The 17,139-nt window shown below is 35.3% G+C and overlaps 1 protein-coding gene across 1 annotated transcript in view; it reads left to right on the top strand.

Moving 5' to 3' along the window:
- LOC132151445 (receptor-type tyrosine-protein phosphatase F-like) overlaps positions 1 to 17,139 on the top strand; it is a 193,884-nt gene that overhangs the window by 136,256 nt on the left and 40,489 nt on the right. The window contains exons 10-14 of the mRNA XM_059559541.1: positions 2 to 468; positions 1,353 to 1,486; positions 2,300 to 2,444; positions 6,345 to 6,650; positions 12,347 to 12,540. Coding sequence (XP_059415524.1) covers positions 2 to 468; positions 1,353 to 1,486; positions 2,300 to 2,444; positions 6,345 to 6,650; positions 12,347 to 12,540 — 1,246 coding nt within the window. The remainder of the gene's footprint in view (position 1; positions 469 to 1,352; positions 1,487 to 2,299; positions 2,445 to 6,344; positions 6,651 to 12,346; positions 12,541 to 17,139) is intronic.

Raw genomic sequence — 17,139 nt, 5'->3', positions numbered from 1 at the left:
GGGCCAAAGTCTCAGACAACGGTTTCCAGGAAGTAGACGGAGTAGCCTCCACCCGCTACAGCATCGGTGGCTTGAGTCCGTACTCTGAGTATGAATTCCGTGTTATGGCGGTCAATAACATCGGCCGCGGGCCGCCCAGCGGGACGGTGGAGACCCGCACCAGTGAACAGGCACCCTCGTCTCCTCCGCTGCGTGTTCAGGCCCGGATGCTGAGCGCCACGACCATGCTGGTGCAGTGGGAACCTCCAGAGGAGCCCAACGGACAGATACGAGGATATCGAGTGTACTACACGTCTGACTTGCACTTCCCACTCAGCACGTGGCAGAAACACAACACAGAGGACAGCAGCCTGACCACTATCTCCGGGCTGGTACCTGACATCACGTACGGCCTGCGCGTGCTGGCGTTCACCTCTGTGGGAGATGGACCACCTTCAGACATACTGAAGGTTAAAACACAGCAAGGAGGTGAGAAATCTGCCATATCATTTATTGTTTAATGAAAGTGAGCACATGGTATAAATATCAGTGTTGTTCTAGTATTTAGTTCAGTATTTTTCATTATTAATGAGCTTTTTTATATATTTTTATTTGAGTATTTTATTATTATTTCATTTTAACTTAATTACATTTTAATACTCCATTTGATTTTTAGTAATTTTGTTACGTGCTTTTGTCATTTTTATTAGTTTTTGTTCTTTTAAAATATTACTGTTTAGGTTTAATTTACTATAAAATAAAACTATGTTTTCGATATTGATTTTACCTTCTTATGCGTTTTTAATGGATTAATAATGATAATATTTATTATTATTATAATTATAATAAATAATATATTAGTATGTATTTATTTATTATTTGCTAAATTTATAAATTTATTTGCTATTTATTTATATTTATTTAATTGTTAATTTAGTATTATTTATATACTATTATAGTTTTTATTAAAACAATTAATTATGTTTTATTTTAATATTTTAATATTTTATTATCATTTCATTTAAATTTTGTATTCAGTTTGTTTAGCTGCATTTTAATTAGTTTTTGTTCTTTTTTTATTATTAATGTTTAGGTTTAATTTATTTTTATTTCAGTATATTTTTATATATTTTTGGATTCATTTCTTAGAAAAATTAGTGCTTTATTTATGTATTCATTTATTTATTTTAATGTATATTTTATTTAAGCTTGTTAACAAAATGTTTTTTGTTTCTTTGTTTTTTAGAAAAGATAATTCAACAACATATCTAAATGAAGATTATTGAAAGACATTACAAAAGTTAGCTTTTGTAATGTCAATATAATTGTGTGATTTAAGTGTATAGTAAGACAAACTCCATCTCTGACTGCAGTGCCGGCGCAGCCCACTACTTTTGAAGCAGAGGCCGAGCTGGACACCCGGATCATGCTGTCATGGCTGTGGCCCGTCCAGGATCAGATCACCAAATATGAGCTCACATACTGGGAAGCTGGCACTGATAACAAGGTAAAGGCAGAACACAGATAAGGTCACTGAATCTGTGTGAATGGCTACAGTAAGTTCACAATGATATTACTAGCATACATGCTATCTTTGCAGTATGCAGAATGCAAGTTTTCTCTATGTATGGAATACCTGGATAATTTACAGTATACAATATAAAATACACAACATGAGCTCACTATGCAATCATCTTAAACACATGACTGATCAGCCATATCAACTGTTTTTTTTTATTATTGACATCATTTTGTCTTTTTTATGGGCTAACAATAATACTATATATATATATATATATATATTTTTTTTTTTTTTTTTTTTTTTTTGCTTAAAAAGAACTTTTTTTATGCTGACTGGGCATCACTGAATTTACATATAAACAACAATATTTATATATTCCCTATATATTTTTTTTAATTAGATTATATTTGTATATTTTCAGGTGTGTGCTTTTGTCGGTTTTTTATAAATATTAATTTTTTTATTTATTATTATTATTTTTTATTTCAACTTTAGTTTTGATCATTTTAGTATTTCTACTTAAAACCTTAGTTGCCAGGACAAATTTCAAATTTTACCTTTTTAATGATTTTTTTTTTTTTCAGCTGTATTTCTGCTACCTAAAATGTTTAAAAAGGTTAATAAGTTGACAACACTGCATATTACAGTGCAGTTTGTTATATACTGTAATTCATACTGTTTCACATAAAAAACAGCCACTATAAAGTACAGGTATATACTATGCAGCATGCAGTTGTACACTAATAATGCATCCTGAACAGCCTGTGTGTGCCTCTCTTTGTCTTTTATCCATCACAGCACCATGTCATCTTTAACCCAGCTGGTTCATATGCTGTTGAAAGCCTGAAGCCAGACACACTCTACAAGTTTACTCTAGCTGCGCGCTCTGAGATGGGACTCGGGGTGTACACACAGCCCATAGAGGCCCGGACAGCCCAGTCAAGTAAGTATCAACTATTCACTAACTCAAACTATGACCATCTTAGACTTTGACTATTTCAGTACTGGCCTAGTTACTCGGCTAAAGATTGTTAATAAGGTATGTTACTTTCCATATTTTTCCATTTTTGTTATACTGCACCATATCACTCACTTATAAAACATTCAGTGCCGGTGTTTTACAAATAAAATGCAAAGATTTGACCATCAAAAGCACAAAAATATCATCTTGAAATATTTACTACATTGGTACCCAGTGTGTATTGGTATTTTGGGCTCAAGACACATTAATTAACATTATAAGTGGTTTAAGGAGAATGAGTGAAATGCTATAAAAGTGTAAATTAAAATGTCACCTTAAATTTACTAAACTGTTATTTATCTCGCTTTATCGCCATACAAAAGACCCTGTGTTTTCCAGAGCAGAGCAGCACTGGTGTATGTTTCATACACAGCATTTCAGTTGCATCACTCCGGCTTTTGGGCATCAAGGTCTCAGATAGTCCTGGTTTGTGGTTCAGAGTCCATGTAGAGCTGCAGTGACCGTGGAGTGCGACACATGCTGATTGTTTGTGTTCTCGTGGCGTCAGAATGACGCAGTCAGTACGGCTTAATCTCTGTCCTCATCTTCCTCCGGCTCCAGAGATATGGAATAAAGCTGAGATATTTATGACAGCTCCTCTGAGAGATCTCCTGCTATTCAGAGCTATTTGTTAGACGTGTCAGCTTTGAGAGGTTTGATATAAGCCGCGGTTCCCACAGAAACACTGGCTTTTTCTTTACGTCTCCTAGTCCGTCTTTTTTGTCCTAGCGTCTTTGAGTCACTATCCTCACAGACCTTTCTGTCTCTGTAATTCTGTGCCAGATCCTAGTGAGTTGCCTCACTGCCTACATAAGCAGCTACCTTATCAAGGGAGCATGTTAACTTTAATGGGTGACTCGTTTAACACACTTCACACAGGACACAGGAAGTTTTTGAATCTTCATAGTGAAGTTAAGTCACATTTATCTTTGCATAGCACTTCACACAATACAGACTGATTCAAAGCAGCTTCAGATTAATAGACAGGTTTAACAGGAAAATAACAGGTTTAATGTTGTAAAAGGAATCATTAATGAAACTAAATCAATTTCAGCTATAAAGCAGCTGTACAGAAGATAATACAGTCATTAATCAGCTTAATTCAGTTCAGATTTGGTTCTCATCTGATAGTGTGAGTGCAGTTAAATCAATAATGTTACTGGATATTAATTGTCTTTTAAACCCTGTTCGTCATGTTTCAAAAGGGATTTTTTTCCCCTATGACTCATTTACTTTATGTTTTTGCTTAAAAAGCAGCAAAAGAGCAGCGTGAACACTTTAAAGTCAGCATGAAACAAATTGTGATCATTTCTTCCCTGTTGTGACTTAAATCAGAGTGAAATGGCTTCTCAATCTAGAAAACAATGTAGGGCGGGACTTGATTGGATTGATTGGATCATTGCCATTTGCTAATTGCCGCGATCACACATGAATAAAAAACAAAATACATAAAAAATGATGTGCATATATAAATTAGTAAACACTGCAATAAAAATAAGAACTGTCCATTTAGATTTCATGGTTACTTAAAAAAAACTAACTTTTTTGTTCCAAAGACATGGAAAACAGCATTTTAATATATAATTAGGATATAATATATAAATAGGATTTAATATATAATAGGAATAATTCCTACAAAAATGGAAATCATACATATCTTTTTTTTTTTTTTGAATGATTGAATGATTTATTTCTGTAATATCCTGTCTAGGTAGGCAGCTCACTATGTTTGACCTTCACACCTCTTTATAGCTTTCTCTCACTTCATTCTCTCTCATTATCATCTGCTCCGTTTCTTGCCATCTTTAATATTTTTTTATTCATTGCTTTTTTCTTGCTGTCCTGTTTTTTCTCCTCAGTGACCAGTGTCTCTCTCCTCTCTGTTTAGTTTCTTCACTTTTCTCTTTTCCTGTTTTATTTCATTCACACTTTCCTCTGCTGCAGGTGACAAATACACTTGCTCTCTTTCTTTTTCCTCACACTCAATCCTCTCTCATAACCATGTGCTTATATGTCCCTGTATGTATTCTTTTTCTCACTATTTTTTTTTCTTCTCAACTCCCACTTGTGTTTGTTCAGATGTGTCCAGTTTCTCTCGTCTCTGTTTAATCTTGTTTTCTCACCCATTTCTCCCACCTTTTCCCACACATTGTCTTTTCTCTCTTCGTTTCCTATCCTGGTTTCCTCAGTCCACCTCTTATTTGGCCTATTTTTCCCTCAGAAGCCATTTTCTGCCTGCTTTGCTGAACAAAACAAAGGAGCGATACGGTTTTCACATTTTCATACGTGCACCATCACTGATATCGTTCAGAAAAGCCAATATGTTATGTCTGCAGCTTCTTCAGTCAGAATCAAGTATTCCAGAGAGCCGTGTAATAATCCTACTACCGTATTTTCTGGACTATAAGTCACACTTTTTTTCATAGTTTGGCTGGTCCTGCGACTTATAGTCAGGTGCGACTTATTTATCAAATTAATTTGACATGAACCGAGAGAAATGAACCAAGAGAAATTAACCAATAGAAAACATTACCGTCTCCAGCCGTGAGAGGGCGCTCTATGCTGCTCAGTTCTCCTGTAGTCTACACTGAAGACATAGAGCGCCCTCTCGCGGCTGGAGACGGTAATGTTTTCTATTGGTTCTAAATAAATGTGACTTATAGTCCAGTGCGACTTATATATGTTTTTTTTTTCCTCATCATGACGTATTTTTGGACTGATGCGACTTATAGTCCAAAAAATACGGTATATATTGTTTTAGTTTGCCGTGTTCTCAGGATGGGATAGACAAGAGCGGCGGGATTTTCTGTGAACTCAAGTGATTTTAAAAGTAAATCGACAGAGCATCTCAGACACTAGACAGGCCATCAATCACTTCAATTACGTGTCTAGCCAAAGGCAGTGTGTCAGACACAATGTATCTGTTATCTCTGTCATTCTTTCACAGATACAGAGAAGAAGTGAGCCATCAATCTCTGCTTTCACCTCAAAGCACAATATTTAGACTACAGTATATGCAGACTTTTAAAAAAATAATAAAAATGAGTATTCACTCTTATAAAGAAAGGTTTCCAAAATTAGTTTGACTCCGAAGCAGAAACTTAAAAAAAAAATAAAAAAAATATTTCATTGATCTGTAAAGCAGTGACTCTCAACTATGGGGACTAATGGGTTCTAAAAAAATTTGACTTATCAAAAAGAACATATCAAAATAGATGAATTTGTGTATCAGTGCTTGAAAGACCCCAGTAGGGCTTTACTTTCCATCTTCTAACAGACATGCACTACTGTTCAGAAGTTTGGGGTTGGTAAGAAATTTTTGAAAGTCTCTTCTGCTAACCATTATTTGATAAAAAAAATTCAGTAAAAACTGTTGTTCTGCTTAGGATTTTTGTGGAAACCAGAATACATTTAGTCAAGATTCTTTGATGAATAGAAATAGATTTTTTTGTGGAACACTGTAAAATTCTTTACTTTCACTTTTGATTAATTTAATGCATTCTTGCTGAATTATATTAATACTTTACCCCCCCCCCCCCCCCCCATAAAAAAAATATATTGACCCCAAACTTTTGAGCAATATCCTTTATCCGAGCAATATCCAATATCCAAAGCATCATTTAGTCTATTTGGAATGGACTACACAGATACTCATTTCTATGTGTGTTTGCCTGTATTTGCCAGCTCTGGCAAGTCCTGTAAAGAACCTTTATGTTCTTTGCTAGCCGGTTGCATAAACTTGCTTAGACTGGATCTTAAGACATACAGATGCTAAGTTTATGCAACTGGTCCCAGCTCATGTGTTCCTGCACCCCTTTCCAGCCCCGTCCGCCCCCCCACAGGAAGTGCACCTGATCAGTCTCAGCTCCACCAGCATCAAGGTGAGTTGGGCGGCTCCTCCAGCCGCCAGTCAGCATGGAAACATCGTCAGGTACTCTCTGGCCTATCAGGCGGATTTGGGCGAGGACCAGCAGCGTCACGAGGTCAAGGACATCCCCGCAGATGTGTCCAGCTACGTGCTGGAAGGGCTGGAGAAGTGGACGGAGTACGTGGTGTGGGTGAAAGCGCACACGGATGTGGGGCCCGGCCCGGAGAGCAGCAGCACCCGCGTCAGAACCAAAGAGGATGGTAATGCTCGGCTCACGGGTGCTTCAGATCTGCTCTCCGCACCTTCTAACTAGCACCACTGAGTCTCAAACTCACCAGCACTAACTCTTCGTTCCGGGTTTCCTGACTGAACGGCATGAATCCATGCCTCCCTCTGCGATTCTCTCTCTTTCTTCCTTCACGCTGGAGGTTAGGCCTGCTGTTCCTCACTCTTCTGTTATTAATGTGCACCAGACAGAGGAAGCGAGAGAGCAGGAGCTGGGCTCTCTGTCTCTATAGTGGAGTGAAAGTTCAGGACAGCGCTGAGGTTTTGTTCTGTGAGTCAGTCTTTGCTGTGCGATGAAAAGACTCAGAATGAGTGGGCGAACTGAGAGTTTCGGTGGGGTTCACAAACCGCATTGGGATGCTCGCACACACCAACACGGACCTTTTTTTAGAGAAGTCTTTTATAGATAGCTATCAACAAATATTACTATCCCATAGTTCATATGAAATAGGTAGAAAATCCCACAGATTTATATAACTCTTCATAAGGCTGCATTTATTTGATCGAAATACAGTAATAAAATAAATAGTAATATTGTGAAAAATTATTACAATTTTAAATAACTGTTTTCTATTTTCATATATTTTAAAATGTAATTTATTTCTATGATGTGCAGCTGTATTTTCAGCATCATTCCTCCAGTCTTCAGTGTCACATGATCTTCAGAAATCATTCTAATATACTGATTTGCTGCTCAAGAAACATTTCTGATTATTATCCATGTTGAAAACGGTTGTTGTGCTGCATATGTTTGTGGAAACTGTGATATATTTTCTTTAGGATACTTTGATGACTACAAAAATCAAAAGAACAGTATTTATCTGAAATTGAATTATTCTGTCACGTTATATATGTCTTTACTGCCTCTTTTGATAAATTTATTGCATCCCTTTTAAATAAAAGTATTAATTTCTTAGAACATGCACACACACACACACACACACACACACACTAAAACACCCAAGTGTGTGCAAAAAAAAGGTATGAAATTGTTTAATCATTCTGATTGAAGAACATAAGTGACTCTTAAAAAGTAGGCTTTTAAAGATTAATTTGTGTTCTGAATAAAGAATAAGGAATAATGAGATTCACTGTTTTAAATTAGCATGTCTAGTTTTGTAAGTCATGCTGTGCAACATTATTAAGGTGAATTTATAAGTGAGTTAATATTATACGTGCCCTGGGAAGTATTATAAGAATCAATGAGTGTTTATTCCATTACAAATGAAATGGGTAACAAATGGCTTATATGACACAGAAAAGCAGCACTAGTTTAAAGGAGAGAGAGAAGCTACCACTGCAGTCAGCACCGATAGATTGTAAAAAATTTGCTTCCAGAAAAAGAGACTTATAGAGAGAGAAGTGAGGAGATGGGTAATCAGAATTTGATTGACAGGCTTAACAGACAAGGGACATGTACTTCCGGCATTCACCTGTCAATCAAACCACTGATCCCAGAGGAGACAGAAACGTGCAGCATTAAACAAGCCCCACATATGGACAGATTCACACACATGCACTTACACTCAGAAAATGATTCAATTACATTTTTACGTTTCATGAAGGTTAAAAAAGTGGTGTTTGCTCATGCAAAACTTTCCGCTAAGATGCTAGGATGTTGTGGGCATCACTTAGCAGCTGTCAGAGTGTTCAGGGAAGTTGCTAAGTGGATATTCACTGGCCCAAATCTAATCTCTATGATGCTATCTAAATATGAGTCCGGTTTCTCCTTCAGTGTATGCTAACATTCTTTTTCTTTTTGTGAAAGAATTTATTACTTTATTTTACAAGGATAAATTAGATTGATCAAACGTGACAGTACTTTATATAGTTGTAAAATATTTTTTGTAAAAATGCTCAATTTGTTTCGATATTCAGCAGCACAACTGTTTTCAACATTGATAATAATCATGTTTCTTGAGCAGCAAATCAGCATATTAGAATTATTTCTGAAGATCATGTGACACTGAAGACTGGAGGAATGATGCTGAACATTCATTACAGAAATACATTACTTTTTAAAATATATTCAAATAGGAAACAGTTATTTTAAATTGCAATAATACTTCATAATATTACAGATTCCACTGTATATTTTAATCAAATAAATGCAGCCTTGGTGAGCAGAAAAGTCTTTTGAACAGTGTAGTTGTGATGGCTGATTGCTCTGTTGTTGATATACACTGCTAGATTGTTCTGGGTGGTTGTTTCTGTGCTATTCTGGTCTCTAGATATAGCTTGAATCTTTCCTGCAATTTAAGTCTGTGGACTATTTTACCATCTGCAGAGCAAAAATTGTACGATTGATTGCTTAAAACAGTAATAGTAAACCTTATGTGAGTCTATATTGAACCAAGCATGAGCAGTAGTGATAATGATGCTAAGCTTAGCAAGGAACAAAACTCTAAACGAAAGATTCATGCAGGCCTGGGCCTATCAACTTTATATGCATTCTTTTGGAGGGTTATTAATCAGACCAAAATTAGATAAATCAAACTATTGAGTTATCTTTTGCATATTCTGGTGAGAATAATGCGCTGCGGTGGCTGATAAGGCTTTAAACGGCGCTGACTGAAAGTGAAAAAGCGAGGCTGCAGGTGCAGCCATTGATAAATTAGCTGTGTTTTTATCTGAAAACTTTTCCATCGGTTCTTCTTACCTTTTCCGCCCATTCAGAGAAGCTCGCTAACATCCATATTCATCAAGCAGAACTGCTGCGACGAGATCGTTCATTAGTGAATCCCAGACAGAACAGAGTGTTTTTTTGTGTATTCTCACAAATCAAAGCACACACTTTGGTTTGAGGCATTCATAGTTTATTCACCGCAGTTATGAATGTCTTTTACGCAGGAAAGCAAAGTGCCGTGCTGCTGGTTGAATGAGTAGTTTGAGGCAAGGTCACAGCACACAGGATCTGAATACATGCTGTATTCTCACAGAAATGTATTGTACTTGTCCATGTGTTCTGCTGCATATTAGCAACTTGTGATTACTAAAGAGGGTCTCAGGAGACCATGTCCTGTTTTCACATTTCCTGCATGAGGCTGTGTTGAGCCTAACTCTCAGGTGATCTCTGATATTAATGATATGAGCTGGAGTTGGAGTGGCATGAAGTGGCTGTGAGCAGCGAGCAAAGTGTGAACCCGTCCTGTCCGGTTCATCTCACTGCCGGCATTTCCATGGAGACATGGTGAGAGAGCGAGAAAGACGGCAGAGTCAGACATCAGGATGGAGTATAAGCAGACGAAAGATTTGAGGAGAAAAGTCTGCATTTTCATCTCTCAGAGGAATATTATGCATGAGTTATGAGTTAAACTCTATCGGCAGCACATCAATTACCACAGAACAGAAATGTGACTTCTCAAAGGTTTCGTATTGTTTAGAAATTCTGATTAATGCACTCTCATTAAAAAGCTGTCACTGTGTTAGAACCCTAAGGTAAAAAAGCTGAAATGCACATCTTTGTACTTTATTTACCCCTAAATGGTACATATGAGTACCTTAAATATATATATTAGATATTTACAAGAACATTATAGTATCCAAAGTCTACATGTAAGTTACCTTTTTAAAGGGTACACAGTACTAGGACATACATTTTAAAATTAAAACTGTTTATATATATATATATATATATTTAGGAATTTTAAAAGAATGATTTGTAGACCTGGTAAAGTAATGGAAATTGATTTTTTTTTTAAAGTTGATCTTAAGCCATTTACATTTAAAAATATATATATGAAATGATAATATGGATTGCATGGAAATTGGGATGTTATATGGATGAAAAATGAAAATTTTTATTATTTGTCAATAAAAAATAATAAAAACTAGAAAAGTCATTGGTAAAAAGTGTAAACAATGAACAACATTATGTTGTTGTGATTATTCAATTTAATTATGATGCTTATTTAGAACAATTATATTAATTATAAAGATAATTATTTTAACATATTTTCGCTCTGTAAATGAAACTAATTAAAAAATACAGAGTTTCAAAAGAGTAATGACAGGAATTGAACATAAATGCTAGTGTGATAGAGTTGATTACTCACTGGTCTGTGTAAAGTCAGATGCAATTTTTCAACAGTGTCAAGAATGCATAAGCAAACTTTCACATGAAATGTGCAAGACTGAATTATTCATTTAGCTTTCAACCCCCTGAAATGCTGGCCTAGTTTACTCCATTGTAAGTTCCAACCTTTTCCCCAGACTTGTGTCTGTGGTAATTGACATTATGCTGCAAAGGGTGTCGATTGAGCTGAACTTGTATTAAACTTGCACAAACATGCTGTTAAAATTGACCGTGTCGATGTTTGGTTCCAGTCCAGATCACACATCTGCAGAGGAGCACGATAGTTTTGTTTATCTGTTTTCAGGCATTGACTTTTCTCTCATCTGCAGGTCAAGGCTGAATTTCAGCCAGCGCCAAGCACATTTATACAGTTAAATGACTCCAATTAAGCACAGTCTGTTTTGCTGACGTTCAGCACTAGATCTTCTGCACTTGAGCTGTTACTGCTGGGATGGGAGAGGCTGTTCTCTATCTGGTTATTAATATCTTAATGCTGTGCTTTTTAACCTTCACTCCTGTCTTCCCTCCCTTCACTGCTTCATCTATTGACTATCAATTGACTGTCATTAACATCTACTGAAATGCTGCTCGTTTGCACTCATGTCAGCCCAAACTCCAGGGGGAGCCGAGCTTGCCGGGAGCGTTTTGTGGGTTTGGTGAAGCCTGTCTCCCAGGCTCTCAATGCAACACATTTGTAATTGTGAAATGCATGTCAAAAGGATAGTTCAACCTTATGTAATTTTAAACCTGAATGACATATATCTATTCTGATTTTTTTCCATGCAATTAAAGTTTATGATGACCACCAAGCTCTAAAAAGGCACAAAAGTATTTTATTATTATTATTTTTATTTATTGTTATTATTATTATTATTATTTTTAATGAACAAAAAGCTGGTATTTCAGTCTAAATTATTTCTTGAGTGCTTTCATGATGCATTTATTTTTGGAGTGTGAATATTCTTCAAAACAAAGAAAGAACGTCTTAATGCTGAATGCTCATTTTTGAGTGAACTAACCTTTTAATTTTTGTAGGCTTTTGTGTATTTGAGAAATGTAATGTCTGAAGTGAATTATAGAGGGTAGATAACTGCATACCTACTTTATTATTATTAATAATAATATTATTTCATTTTTATTTTATTTTGACATATTATTTTTATTGTTATTATATAGATTGTATTGTTTTATTGGTTTACCCTTGACCCAGAGTCAGACTTTTAATATTAATATATGAAAAATATAAAAAATATTATCATATAAATATAAATAATTAATTATTTTTATTATAATTAAAAATATTTTATTTTTACGTCAACATTAATAGATTTTATTTTGTATTAATAATTGAAAACTAGAGAAATTGTCAAAATGTTCTTTTTTTTTATTTAAAAAACATTTTTATTGTGTTAACTTCTTGAGAAATATAATGTCTAAAGTGAATTACAGAGAGCAGATTTTTAGCAGTACTAAACATTGTTCAAATGTGTTGGCTGTAGCCTGGGAGCAGGTTTTGTGGGGTCTGTACCTTTAAATGACCTGAGTGTGTTTCAGTGTGTGATCGAGCTCTAAACGTTTCTTCTCTGCCTCCCACAGTGCCTGGCGCCCCTCCACGCAGGGTTGAGGTGGACAATGTGAACTCCACGGCCCTGCGGGTGTCCTGGAAACCTCCTCTGCAGCAGAAGCAGCATGGACAGATCCGCGGCTACCAGGTGGTTTACTCACGGCTGGAGAACGGAGAGCCGCGCGGACAGCCCATCATACTGGACGTGGCCCTGCCTGAGGCACAGGTACTCACAGAGAGAATAGAAAATGTGCAACCAAGTCATATTGTATATGGATCCCCAGATTTTGACAAAACATTTATTGAAAAGGTCCTCATATTCCCTTTTTTGATAGATATACATCTTTTTTATATATTTGTCCTTTCTCAATATAAGCTTTTTTTTAAGTTCCTATTGACTCATTCCAACATTTTAAAATAGATGCATTTCAACCACAGCTCAACCACATTTTAAGTTGATACATAAAATGTTACTGAATGCATAAAATGTCAGTAGTCATCTCAATCTGACCAAAATCAGACAAAAGTGAAGTGGGAAGAGTTTTATTCATAAAAGTATAATTCCAGCTTGCAGAGGGATGATCCGAACTCACCGAGTGTTATTCAAATGAAGTTAATATTAATATATATGTATTTGAGAGGAATTGGTTTTTGATTAAATGGATCAGGAGCTGTAGTGGTGCTCTAATCCTTGCTGAGTATTCATGGGAGAGAGCAGCCGGCCGTGGAGAGCTGCTGTAGGATTGTTATTCAGTGTTTAGCTTGCAGGAGCATGCAGACTCTCTGACTCCAGGTATCTGCCTCTCAGTCAGCCTGCTTTAGTGTGTGTGACAGGGAATTACACTACATGCATGACTTACAGCATGCGTGATGCTAAGAGACCTGTGCCTCATGAATGTCAGAACTCAAGGAACAGAACGAGACGTGAGTCAAACTGCAGGAAAGTTTGGATGCATCCTCGAAGGATCTGCCTCGTTCCCGTTGGCTGCCCTCGGTGATGCGTTCGCCTATGAAGGGTGAAGAACCTCGTCTGCCGTTCACATACACTCGTTTTGGGTTTTCTTTCTCCCTCGCAGCAGATTAACTCACACCTCTTTATCCATTTGTCAGCTGCATTCCTGTCTTATCTGTGCGGAGACGAGGAGTCTTAAGCAAGAGTCTTGCATCTCTGCACATTTGTTATTATTATCAGATGCACACGTTCACTCATGCAAGCTTAAAGTCATTAGTCGTCATACATGGACATCTATTTGTCAAACTAACTTGACAGTTTGTGTAGATACATATACACATCAGTCACGCAGTAGAAACTTATTGCATGTTGACTGCTAATCTTGATTCACTTTGTTTGATCGGCTTTATTAGCATGACAAAAACATGACATTTATTTTGGAAAAATATTGAGTATAGTAAAATAACAGTAGTACAAATGATGTCTACAATTATTAGTATCATTATTATCTTATTTTTCCAAGTTGTTTTACTTACATAACTTTACATAATTTATTTTTCTATTTTATTTATTTTATTATAAAAACATTAATTAATTCATTTAAGAACAACCATGGGTTGACCAAAGTGCTGTTTTAAGCCATCATCACCTGCCCAAATAAATAAGATTAAAGCATATTTTGGAAAACAGAAATTTTTTCAAAGGTTAGTGTTCTTGGTTACCAGGGAAACAACAGTTAAGGTGAAAAGCATGTGATGTGTGAGAAAAATGAATTTAAAAAATCAAGTGAAAAATAAAAACACAATATTTTTGTTGTGACGAAGTTTCCAATTAAATTATAAATCTTTCAAATCATGCAAAAGTTGGGAAATTATATTTAATTTTGTGCATTTAGATATACAATAAAATACTGGTTATGATGATTTAAATGCTATTAAATACAAAACTTAATTTGAGACATGGTGGAAATCACATTTTGAAATTTATTTTCTAAGAGTCTACAAGTTCAAAAGTGCCCCTCATTGGATAAATATTGTGAAATAAACTAAAGTAAGATAAAAGTGAGTGAAAACAGGCAATTTGACATAAAAGACATCATTTGCAAAGGAAAAATGAATCAAATAATAGTTATTATAAGTAAAGATGATAAAATCTCCATCATCATCTCAGAAGGCGAGCTGGGCACAGGAGCCTTTCCATATAAGAATCGATAAGGAGCAGATGGTTTGCTTGTTCTCTGAGAAGAGAGGAGATGAGATGAATTTGGGCTGAGAGCGGCTCACTCGTACATCACTTCCATGCGTGATGGATTGAATCTGAGCAGGTTGTGCTGAATCATTTTGAGTGACCCGTTCTGTCAGTCTCAGAGGCTGATGACTGCTCTCTCTCATGCCACCCATGCGCTCACATCTTTATGGCCGCCATGTCCTTGTCTGAAAGATAAGAAGTGGCTCTCGGCTGTCCGTCCTGATGAAGTCTGTCCAGCAGTTATGCTCCACAGGCGTCATTTCTCATCACACTCCTAAAAACAGAGTTAAATCTGTTTAACGCATCTGGGCTGGAGTTTGTGACTGAAGTTAAAACACACTAAGATTGTGTTTAGCACTAATGTGAGCAGTCTCTTTTTATAAGCTGGCATTTTGCCCACTCTCCCTTGACTAATTAAAAAAATGAACAAAGTGATGTGAAACTTTAAGGCATCATGGGTATAAACACACTGCTACATAAAGCCTTGATTAGATGCTGCCTCCCAGGGCTTTATGGGAGTTTATATGGCTCTAATATAGTTACTGTCCATCTATTTTTAACAAAAAGGTTAAGCAAACAGCCCTTGTCTTACCAAGAATAATTTTTTTGGCTAAATGGCCATTTTGGGGATTTAAAAAAAAAAGAAAAGTTATGATATAAATTCTTCATATTGTTGTATTGGGCTCAGTTACTGTAAACAAATAAAACAATAAAAAAAAAATTAAGTATATTTAAATATTTATTAGAGTACTTTAAATTCAAGCTAAAATATAATAAAATATAAGCTAAAATGATAAAAGTTTTCAAATATATTCAATTAAATATGGAATACATAAATATTAGATGAAGCTTAAAACTTAAATGACAATTAGAAATAAAGTTGAAAAAAAAAGCTAGAAATTAAAAAAGAAAATTGGAAATTCTGAAACCTTTATTTAAAAATTTTAAGTTTAAATAAAATTTTAAGTACTAAAATTACTAATACTGAAATTAAAATAAATCAAAGCTAAATAGAAAGTAATAAAAATACCAAATACAAATTTAATAAAATTAAATTGAAAACTGACAATACAATATTTTTATTAAAACATTTTTTTATTTTAAATAAAAAATTTAAGTAGTAAATTTACTTATTAATAGAAATATGAAAAACAAACATATAAAAATATTTGTAAGTTTAAATTAAAAATTTTGTTGTAAAATGACTAATACTGAAATGAAAATAAATAGAAATATTAAAAACAAATAAATAAAGATATTTTTAAGTTTAAATTAAAGAAGTGAAGTAGTAAAATTACTAATACTAAAATGAAAAAAATATAAATATTATAAATTAATAAATAACAATTAAATGAAAAACTGTAAATAAATATAAAAACTAATTTGTTATAAATTAATTATATAGTAGTCTATAAAAAAAACACCCCTAGTGGCTAATAGTGAAACTACAGGGAGTTAATGAGATTGTGTAAAAAAAAAATGTAATAAATTTAGATTACATTTAATTCAATATGAACTGAATAAAAATTGACTTTGTTTACTTTCTTAGTCATCATTTCTGACCTTACTCAGGACAGTTCATTGGGACTCTTTATTCACCTGAACGAAATGATCTGTTTTTCACCAACCAATCAGTTAAGTGCACATACAGTGTGTCTTGATGCATATCCTGTCTCATTCAGAAATCCATCACACTAAAGATATAAAATAGCTTGTCAATTCTTTTTCATCTTGACTACAGTAAAAAGTGTAGCACTTTACTCTGAAATTTCCTGTGGTTTTAAAAGTCTTTTTGGCTGTAACTGAAAACTTTATTTTTCGTTCAGAGTTTGATGTTTCGACTGGTCTGACGGATTCAGACTGTGCATTGCTTTGTCTCTAGCGGCCTTTAGAAGATGCTTATGTCGGATTTGATTCTTTCTGAAGGAAGCTCTCTCTGGATTGAGTTTAAGAAGGATACAGGAGCGTTTTGGTACAGGATGGTGATGGGCGGCTGCTTTTTGTTTTCATACCTGAGGACCTTGAAGATCTCCTGCATGTGAGAGAGAGAAAGAGAGAGAGAGGAGAGTTGTGAAGCATGAGGCACGTCTCATCAGATAAGACATGCTGTCAAAGTCTGATCTATGTCTCCTTCAGCACAGGAGAGAGTGTGCACGGTGACCCGGTCACTGTGAGGGAGGCAGAGAGAGAGAGAGAGATCAGGAGACTGAGATAAACTCAGCCAAACACACAGAGGCTCTCCATGTAGGTGGAGAGGAGCAATCTGTTGTAAACAGGACTATCTTTTTCATACAGGGCGGCATAATGGCCTATGTATACTGAATAAAAGAATAGAGCATCATGGGCAGAGTTTTGTTACAGGGATTCGATGTGTGTGTGTGTGTGTGTGTGTGTGTGTGTGTGTGTGTGTGTGTGTGTGTGTGTGTGTGTGTGTGTGTGTGTGTGTGTGTGTGTGTGTGTGTGTGTGTGTGTGTGTGTGTGTGCGTGTGTGTGTGATAAGATCTCTTAATGCTGCCACAGATAGCAATGATATTAAATGGAGAATTTTCTTCTTTTAAACCTAGAAACATTGTAGATAGATAGATAGATAGATAGATAGATAGATGATAGATAGATAGATAGATA

This window comes from Carassius carassius, chromosome 10 (assembly GCF_963082965.1).
Source record: "Carassius carassius chromosome 10, fCarCar2.1, whole genome shotgun sequence".
In the NCBI taxonomy this organism is placed as follows: domain Eukaryota; kingdom Metazoa; phylum Chordata; class Actinopteri; order Cypriniformes; family Cyprinidae; genus Carassius; species Carassius carassius.
Note: the sequence above shows the minus strand (reverse complement) of the source record. Positions and strands in the feature narration are given on the sequence as shown.